The 10,761-nt window shown below is 41.2% G+C and overlaps 1 protein-coding gene across 1 annotated transcript in view; it reads left to right on the plus strand.

Annotated features, from left to right (window-relative positions):
• KMO (kynurenine 3-monooxygenase) overlaps nucleotides 1-10,405 on the plus strand; it is a 1,955,166-nt gene extending 1,944,761 nt beyond the window's left edge. The window contains exon 15 of the mRNA XM_040429299.1: nucleotides 10,118-10,405. Within this exon, the coding sequence (XP_040285233.1) occupies nucleotides 10,118-10,288 (171 nt within the window). The 3' untranslated portion in view covers nucleotides 10,289-10,405. The remainder of the gene's footprint in view (nucleotides 1-10,117) is intronic.
• The last annotated feature ends 356 nt before the right edge of the window (nucleotides 10,406-10,761 follow it).

Genomic DNA, 10,761 nt, shown 5'->3' on the forward strand with positions numbered 1-10,761 from the left:
ATCTGTATGCCTTTGTTTCCCTTACAGAAAACTTGATGTGAAATAATATCACCCCTACAGGTTCTCTTTTCCTTTTCAATATAATATCAACAATACTAATTATTGAATATCTTTGTATATCATTTATTGAGATATCTTGTATTTATTGGCTTTAGTATTAATTATTTTTTGCTATTCACATTATTTTTATTACCTTGATGTTCCTCCCCTTGTGTATTTCCACCTATATTCTTGTGTAAGCTCTCGATCTATTTCTTTGTATGTTCCCCTGGTTTCGGAACGTCACTTTCGCTGAGGTAGTAACAGGCGAACAGGCGATCTATTTAAATGTACTATTTTGTACTCACATTCAAAGACTCGTATAGAGTCGAAACGAGTAACCTGTACTTGTTCCTCCATGTGACAACAATATAAGAAAAGTTATCGCATTGATATAAGCGAATGTCGGTCTTCTTTGCATGGATTTGCAAGACTAATAGTCTTGTCATAAGACTATGAATCCAATGGATGGCGCAGTTCATGAGTCATGAACTGCGCCATCTATTGGTTTCATAGTCTTATGATAAGACTATGAAACCAATAGATGGCGCTGTTCATGAGTAGTGTAGATCGCAAATTTTCCATGCAAATGGTTTTTCAGCTGAAAAACAAGGCAGATTCTGCTCATTTGCACGTCTTTCCCATATGCCCATGTTTATGAAAATGAGTTTTTACATGACAAAACTGTAAAGAAAGGTTATTGAATATTATGTTAGGACAATCAGAAAAGTTTTTGTCACCCTAATCATATTGATCTAGGTGCGCAGGTCCACCCAAGCCATCCAACAGATCTGAAGTAACTTTGAGGCTTACTGGCTCTCAGTCAGATAAGAGCTGGTTTGGAATGTCTCATAGTGCACAAGGCTGCCATTGTAAGGTATGCTGACTTAGCCTGTCATCTGTCTCATGGATTGATTGATTGATTGATTGATTGATGGCTTGCATATACATGGCTTTTGGCATATAGCCTTTGTGTGGTTGTCTATTGTATGTCGTAGATTATAGGAGTCCAAGACGCATCCAGCCATCCTCTTAAGCTGGTTCCAAACCATTTTGATGGAGTTTCCATCAATTTCTAACCTTTTTTTGTGAACCAGACACCCTCTCTTCTTCAGAGCAGGGGGTGCCTGATTTGATGCTCGGGTCTCCCATTGTCTTTCATTGTATTAAATTGTACTCAAGCACCCGCAGTATTCGGCCGTGCACTCCCATGTGCCGAGCATGCTCGCTCAACACTAATTAAAATGGAAAATCAGCCAAAATAGTAAAATTTTGAAATTTCATCTCCATTTTCCTTTAATTCTTGTGGAACACCTAAAGGGTTAACAAAGTTTGTAAAATCAGTTTTGAGTAGATTGAGGGATGTAGTTTCTACAATGGGGTCATTTAGGGGGGGTTCCATTATGTAAGCCCCACAAAGTGACTTCAGACCCGAACTGGTCCTTAAAAAGTGGGTTTTGGATTATTATAATTTTTTTTACTTTTAAGAATTGCTTCTAAAATTCTTAACCTTCTAACGTCCTAAAAAAAAAAAAGGACGTTTACAAAATGATGCCAACATAAATTAGACATGTGGGGAATGTTAAGTAATAAATATTTTATGAGGTATCTCTTTCTGTTTAAAAAGAAGAGAAATAGGGGTGGAGCTAGCCGCGTCAGGAAATGGCCGCTTGACCCGAGAGCTCCTCACAGCAGCACTCTGAACACAGCTATTTAACGGGTTCCCACCCTGCTTTATTATGGGAAAACTCAATAAAGACAAGTCCAAAGAGACCCAGATGACGCCTAAACAATCCGACCTGGACAAGTACTTAAAAAAGAAGTTGTCTTCGCCGGCTGCAAGGTCCAAGATGGCGCAGGATACTTCCGTCGCCATGACTTACACAGAAGACTCCGATGATGAGGGTTCCTGCGCTATGTCTGAGACACACAGCGAACGAGGCTCGATACCCATCACTAGAGCCTTCCTCAAGGAGTCCCTAGCCCTCGCTTTTGAACCGGTTCTAAAAGAACTTTCCGCTATTAAAACGGAGATTAAACAAACGGGGCACAGAGTGGCAGCCTTAGAAGATTCTCAGATCGCCCTAACTAAGCACAGTCGTGCGCTGCAATCCAAAGTGGAAGAGATCCGTGATCAAATGAACACAGCTTACCTGCACCTGGAAGATCAGGAGAACAGGAGCCGAAGAAAGAATGTTCGCATCAGAGGCGGTACGCCTGAAAGTGTGCAGAGAGACGACATCTTAGCTACGGTCAGTCAAATTTTCTCCTCCTTACTTGGCCAAGAAAGAGCAGAGACAGTAGTCATAGAGAGAGCCCACAGGGCCCTTAGGCCCAAACCATCGCCAGACGCACCGCCACACGATATTATTTGTGGCTTACTTAGCTTCGTGGATACGGCCGCCATTTTAACTGCCGCCAGACATAAAGGTGAAATATTGCTTGAGGGCTCTAAAATACAGCTTTATCAAGATCTAGCAGCAAGCACCCTGGCGAAGCGGAGGCAATTTAAGCCACTGACAGACCTCCTTAGGGAGAGAAGGCACCCTCTACACTGGCTCTTTCCATTCGGCCTCTGCGCTACTATAAATGGGAAACAGATTACCGCTCGACACCCAGAAGACCTCGCTAAGATGTGGGATGCTCTGCAGGTAGAACCCTTAGATATTCCCTCCTGGTTACCTCTGTCAGGTGATTTGAAGGTGCCATCACTGCCTGCAATTGATGACTGGAGAGTTGCTAAGAAATTCAAATCACCGCAAGCGAAGAAACGACAGGCGGAATTCCAGGACACTTGAATATGCTCTAACATCTTATCTTACTTCCTACCCTCCTTTTGGAGGCTCACCGCCGGTAACATGGTATCTGCCCTGGTTCCAGTTACAGTATAATGGTTTTTAGCATATTGACCACGTTTAATGCTGTAATACCACTGTCTTTAACAACACCATTGCCTCTTTAACCCTTACCTATCTCTTATTGAATTATACTACCTCACTTGTGATAAAATTAGAGATTGGTTTATCTTCTCCCCCTGTTCACTTAATACTCAGGGCCAGGAGAGGCCAGTATTCTTAGATCCCGGAATACATATACATTCTAAGGCCCACTTTGCTATAAGTAAAGAGGCAATGGTGGGGTGCAGTTTCTCCTTGTTCTTTCCAGGGACTTTACATGTCATTATGTACTAGTGCCCCACTAACTGTCTCTTTGTGTATTACACCCCATTGCAAGATACTACCGGGGAGATCCATGTCCAAAATGGGTTGTCCCAGTTGTCATTTATGTGGGAATCCATAGTTTTGATAATATGCTAGTGCTGTGAGAACTCACACAGGCTTTGTGTACCTCACAGTTCTCCCCTCCCTCACTCTCATACTTACTTCTATTCTTACCTTCTCCCTCACCATACATCTTAACTATCCTTCTGTCACCTCCCCTTATGCTATTCTATTTCCCTTCCTATTCTTTCACTCTTTATACACTGCTCAAAAAAATAAAGGGAACCCAAAAATAACACATCCTAGATCTGAGTTAATTAAATATTCTTCTGAAATACTTTGTTCTTTACATAGTTGAATGTGATGACAACAAAATCACACAAAATTTTTAAATGGAAATCAAATTTTTCAACCCATGGAGGTCTGGATTTGGAGTCACACTCAAAATTAAAGTGAAAAAACACACTACAGGCTGATCCAACTTTGATGTAATGTCCTTAAAACAAGTCAAAATGAGGCTCAGTAGTGTGTGTGGCCTCCACTTGCCTGTATGACCTCCCTACAATGCCTGTGCATGCTCCTGATGAGGTGGCAGACGTTCTCCTGAGGGATCTCCTCCCAGACCTGGACTAAAGCATCTGCCAACTCCTGGACAGTCTGTGGTGGAATGTGACGTTGGTGGATAGAGCGAGACATGATGTCCCAGATGTGCTCAATTGGATTCAGGTCTGGGGAACGGGCGGGCCAGTCCATAGCATCAATGCCTTCGTCTTGCAGGAACTGCTGACACACTTCAGCCACATAAGGTCTAGCATTGTCTTGCATTAGGAGGAACCCAGGGCCAACCGCACCAGCATATGGTCTCACAAGGGGTCTGAGGATCTCATCTCGGTACCTAATGGCAGTCAGGCTACCTCTGGCGAGCACATGGAGGGCTGTGCGGCCCTCCAAAGAAATGCCACCCCACACCATTACTGACCCAATGCCAAACCGGTCATGCTGGAGGATGTTGCAGGCAGCAGAACGTTCTCCACGGCGTCTCCAGATTCTGTCACGTCTGTCACATGTGCTCAGTGTGAACCTGCTTTCATCTGTGAAGAGCACAGGGCGCCAGTGGCGAATTTGCCAATCTTGGTGTTCTCTGGCAAATGCCAAACGTCCTGCACGGTGTTGGGCTGTAAGCACAACCCCCACCTGTGGACGTCGGGCCCTCATATCACCCTCATGAAGTCTGTTTCTGACCGTTTGAGCAGACACATGCACATTTGTGGCCTGCTGGAGGTCATTTTGCAGGGCTCTGGCAATGCTCCTCTCGTTCCTCCTTGCACAAAGGCGGAGGTAGCGGTCCTGCTGCTGGGTTGTTGCCTTCCTACGGCCTCCTCCACGTCTCCTGATGTGCTGGCCTGTCTCCTGGTAGCGCCTCCATGCTCTGGACACTACTCTGACAGACACAGCAAACCTTCTTGCCACAGCTCGCATTGATGTGCCATCCTGGATAAGCTGCACTACCTGAGCCACTTGTGTGGGTTGTAGACTCCGTCTAATGCTACCACTAGAGTGAAAGCACCGCCAGCATTCAAAAGTGACCAAAACATCAGCCAGGAAGCATAGGAACTGAGAAGTGGTCTGTGATCACCACCTGCAGAACCACTTCTTTATTGGGGCTGTCTTGCTAATTGCCTATAATTTCCACCTGTTGTCTATCCCATTTTCACAACAGCATGTGAAATTGATTGTCACTCAGTGTTGCTTCCTAAGTGGACAGTTTGATTTCACAGAAGTGTGATTGACTTGGAGTTACATTGTGTTGTTTAAGTGTTCCCTTTATTTTTTTGAGCAGTGTATATACCCTCCCTTGTAGGAGGTTCCTACTTTGCTGTTACTAACTGAGTATTAACATGCTCAATTTTGTTCTTTTGTGCCTTGTATATAGTTCTTCAAGATAGGTATTGTATCCGGAAACATTTGACTCTCTGGGATGCAACTTCTTATACTGCTATACAACCATTCACACCTTATGGATTCCTTGAAGGTAACTTCACTAAACGTAAACTGACTTAATGTTCCCCAGAAGAGAAGTCAGGTCTTCCAAATGCTGAGGAGAGAGAGGGCAGACCTAATGTTTCTACAGGAGACGCACTTTAGACATAACCATATCCCGGCCCTTTTCTCCAAACAATACACAAAATGGTTTCATAGCTCTCACTCTTCAGCCTCTAGGGGGGTGTCTATTGGAATAAATGCCAATATTCCCATTCAAATCCAAGCGCAGTACATAGACCCTGAGAGCAGATACTTGTTCCTGAAGGGTACGCTCTTTCGTAACAAATTGATCTTAGTCAACATATATGCTCCTAATTCCAAACAAATACCCTGGTTGATTAGGGTATTAAACTCACTCAAGGATTTCAGGGAGGGAATATTGATCTTAGGTGGAGATCTAAATCTAGTACTAGATCACCCCATGGACTCTACCTCTGGTGTCCCCAAATATTCTGCCTCACAACTTCGTAAATTACGAAAAGCACTTTCAGCTCACCAAATTAAAGCCGCCTGGAGACTAGCTCACCCTAGTGACAGGGACTATACATTTTCAGCTGTCCATAGGTCCTTTTTATCTCCAATCATGTATTGGAGAGGATTAAGTCCTCAACTATCGGACAGATCACTGTTTCTGATCATGCCCCTGTCTCTCTAGAGATTCGGTTGAAAGGCCTTCCTCCTAAAGCGTGGTCGTGGAGACTTAATGAAACCCTTCTAGAAAATGAAAAAGATAGACTCAAGCTGGAGGGAAAACTTGAAGCCTTCTTTGAATTAAATTGCACTCCCCTTATGGTTAAAGCCATGATATGGGAAGCTCATAAGGCGTTCATGAGGTACCTGGGTACGTAAACAAAGGTTGCTTCAAATAGATTCTATTTTAGCCCAAGTCTCTGTCTTAGAAAACATTTCTAAAAAGGATCCCTCAGATACTCACTATAAGGATATTCTTAAACTTAGAAGCCAGTTGAAGGATTTGTTAAACATTAATTCAGCTAAAGCTCTTAGGTCTGCTAAATACAAGCTTTACATACATGGGGACAGAGGCTCCAAGCTCCTTTCACAGATGATCAAAGGTCAAAGAGAGAAAACTTTTATATCCAGCATTAAGTCGGAAAAGGGACATCAACTTACTAATACCCCTGCGATAGCAGAGGAATTTGCTAAATTTTATTCATCCCTTTACAACTTAGAATCCAACAGCCCAAATCATACACTAGCCAAAATAAATACCTTTCTGGAGGCGGTTAAAGTCTCGACTTTGGATGCTGTTGAAAAAGATTTGTTGCTATCCCCTGTGACAGTAGAGGAGGTATTAGAAGTGCTAACGAGTATTCCCTCAGGGAAATGCCCAGGCCCAGATGGGCTACCTATAGTATACTATAAAAAGTTTAAGAAAGTCCTTGCCCCACAACTAGTAGACTTATGTAACTCCCTGTTAAAAGGAAAATCCCTCCCACCACAATCACTAATCGCCCACATAACAGTTATCCCCAAAGAGGGAAAAGACCCCGCCAAATGCAGTAGCTACAGACCAATTTCCCTACTCAATGTTGATGTTAAATTATGGGCCAAACTTTTAAGCCATAGAATAGCGAAATTATTACCTAAGCTGATTGGTGAGGAACAAGTGGGCTTTGTGAAGGGTCGTGAAGGTAAACATAACATCAGCAGAGTCTTACACGCCATTTACTACGCAAAACAACACAAGATCCTATTAACACTGTTGGGAACTGATGCTGAAAAAGCATTTGATAGGGTTAATTGGGTTTTCATAGACAGTGCCTTGCGCCACTTTGGCTTCCCGCCTTTGTTTATCTCTGCTATTTTTTCACTCTACTCGCAACCCTCTGCTAAAGTTCTCATCAACGGTTCCCTATCCCCACCCTTTTGCATATCCAATGGAACAAGACAAGGCTGCCCTCTCTCTCCAGCTCTATTCATTCTGACCCTTGAATTACTGTTATGTAAATTAAGAACCTCAGAGGCTATTAAAGGCCTTCAAGTGAAGGGGAAAACTCACTCCTTGGCAGCCTTTGCGGATGATCTGCTTCTCTTCATAACAAATCCAGTAGTTGCAATCCCAGAGGTGATCCAAATCTTTTCGGACTTTGGAGAAATCTCCAATTTCAAGGTTAACTATTACAAATCTGAAATACTCAATATTTCAGCCCCGGATAGTCACTTGTCGGAAGTCAAAAAGTGTACTTCCTTCCAATGGCTGAAAGAAGCCATTAAACACTTGGGAATCATGATTCCAGTGAACCCCTTACATTTGTTCAGACTTAACTATGCCCCTTTATTTAGTAAAATCAAGGTCTTCTTGGCCTCAATCAAACTTCCCTTCCTTTCATGGTTGGGTAGGAAAAATCTACTGTCTGCCTACGTCCTACCACAGATCCTTTATACTTTGAGATGCTTACCTATTCCATTGGCAAACAGGTATCTCTCTGACTTCCGTGTCCTATTCAGCATTTTTCTTTGGTCCAACAAAAAACCACGCCTAGCATACCCTTTACTCATTAAAAAGATAAGCAGAGGAGGGTTATCCCTCCCTGATTTAAAGACCTACCTCCATGCTATACAGTTGGAAAGGTGGATTGAGCTAACTAGACCCCATAACAGTTCACTACATGTTGAGATGGAAAAAGCCCTTTTAGGAGAAAACGCTCTCCACAATTTATGGGTCCTTTCCCCCACCAAAAAGAAAAAAAGCCCTCTTAGTGCCTTAACGCGCTGTTTGCTCCAATTTTGTAGTAGAACCGAGGCCCTGTCAATGTCTACTAATAAATTATCCCCTATAGCCCCGCTGTCTGTTCTCCCATACTAGCTCAATAAAGGCGGAAGCGATTTCCATAGAGCTTGGTTTTATCTTTCTGATCTCAAAATTTCTGACCTGGTCAAAGCCATAAATCTCCCAGAATTCCTAAAAGAAGCCTGTACTTACATACCTGGGTCTTTGCGTTCCAGGCTAGTTGAGTTAGACCTAGAACTTAGTTGCAAAAAATACAGGAAACTTTGTGCGAAGCCCCATAATGACCCCACTTGGCTCGAAAATTACACCCTGCTACCGAATTCCCCCCCCCCTAAAATCCTTTCCAAACTATATTCTCAACTTTTACTAGACTCCTCAGGTGTGAAACCCAATTACTTAAGAACATGGGAAAGAGAACTGCAGATCTCTCTTTCAGATGAAGAGGTTAAAGTAATACTTAAGCACTCTCATGGATTCTCGAGATGTATACGCATTCAGGAAAATTCCTTTAATATTTTATCTAGATGGTATAAAACCCCAGACTTCTTATACAGAGACAATCTCTCTCCCTCAGATAGGTGCTGGCGTTGTCAAGAAGAGCGAGGATCCATCTCACATATTTGGTGGTCCTGTAAGAATATTTCTAACTTCTGGACAGAAGTGGAACTTATCATTAACAGAGTCTGCAGCTCTAAAATTACACTGAAACCGGCTCTTATACTATTGTGGCTGCCACAAAGCGGTTTTAAGCCTTCCTTTAATAACCTGATCACACATATGATCACTGCTGCCAAATATATTGTCCCCACCAAATGGAAAAACCCTGAACGAGCTACCATTAAAGAGTGGCTAGAGAAGATACACCAGATCTGCCTCATGGAAGAAATGGTGGGATGGGAAAAAGGAAATAGGAAAGCCTTTCTGAAAACTTGGCAACCATGGTTAGATTTTTACAGGTCTTACATGTAAATCGAACCCTTACCCTCCTTTAAATAAGCATATCCACATGCCTTCACTTGTTTATCTGCTGGTCTGGACCTTTAAGTCTTAATATATAGTGGAACTTTTATTTACCATTTCAGTTGCGATACGTTTAGTGTCCTATTATAAAACACACACGCTCCAATAATTGCATCCTAATGTGCAAATGGTTATTTGCTTTTGTCACCTGCCTATTTTTCTACAGTATAAGATTGCCACCAAGATGCAACCTTCAGGCTTGGAACTACCCATATGTTATGTTTTACCATCTGTTCTATGTTATTCATGATTGGACAGTACAGCTGTTCTGTGTAGGATGGGTCACTTGGTCTGTCTGCTTTACACCAGTCTAAGGGAACGTATTTCAATTCACATTTTACTTCTTACAGATAAATCTTTGAGAAAAGTGTCCCTCTGCCTTGCCTGTACTATTTACACTTGTAGGTTCATCTGAAATGTATACAAGATAGTTTGATTGGTGTTTGTCCATTTAAGCACCCTTAAGGCATAATATGTGACTTACTTGTCTTAATTGGCTGTACTTGTCTCTTTTTTCTTTGTACTTTTATTGAAAATTCTTCACAAATAAAGAATTTACAAAAAAAAAAGAAGAGAAATAGAAATTTAGAAAATTGCAAATTTTTCTAAATGTTTGGTAAATTTGGGATTTTTTCATAAATAAAGGTGAAATATATTGACTCAAATGTATGACTATCATGAAGTACAATGTGTCACGAGAAAACAATCTCAGAATGGCTTGGATAAATAAAAGTGTTCCAAAGCTATTACCACATAAAGTGACACATGTCGGATTTTAAAAAAAATGACCTGGGCAGGAAGGTGAAAACTGGCCCGGAGTAGAAAGGGTTAAATTGCATGTTGAGCTAATCTATCCTTGTATGTTTACGCAGTAGATTTGGAGCATTTACAGGGGGCTTTTGACTGGACAACACGTGTATAATTAACTTAAAATAGTGCAAGAAATGCACAATAATGTAATAGTGCATATTAGGAAAAAAAGTGGAAGAATTGATATATTGACAAGTAATTCATTTTTTTTTTTTTTTTTATTTATATACAGGTTATAAATGCAGGACTTGTGTCATTTGGTTGTGCAATGATGTGCTGTGTCACTTACCAGCTATTAAAAAATCTGCCTCATATCAAAGAAACGTTTACCCAACTTGCATTCCACTTGCCAACAGTTCGTTTCCTATCCCTGCCTAACTTCGATTTCACAGAAGTTCTTTAAGGAGATATTTTCTTGAAAGATCATCCAAAATTGGGTCTGGGCTTCAGTCTCCAAACTGCTAATTGTCATAATTTTATAAAATGTTTAAAAAAAAATTAAATAAAAATATTCTGAAATTACAATGAAATTTATTTGTTTAATGTTATCACATGGCATTTCTGTTTCTGTTTTATTAGATCACACTGTAAAGCATCTGGCTTTTAACCCATTCATACTGTAACCACTTTTATTTAGTTTTTTACTCTCTGCCTTTAAAAAGCAATAACTTTATTTTTTCATTCACATAGCAAGATGAAGTGTTGCTTTTTTGTACTTTATATTTTTCATGTAGTAGAAAAATATATTTATGTATTTTATATTTTAATCATGTAATTGCATTTTTTTTTCAATTCTACCATTTAGACAAAAAATAAAAACTTCCATGAACTCACTATGCCCATCACGAAATACCTTGGGGTGTCTTATTTCCAAAA

Source organism: Bufo bufo, chromosome 4 (assembly GCF_905171765.1).
Source record: "Bufo bufo chromosome 4, aBufBuf1.1, whole genome shotgun sequence".
Taxonomy (NCBI): domain Eukaryota; kingdom Metazoa; phylum Chordata; class Amphibia; order Anura; family Bufonidae; genus Bufo; species Bufo bufo.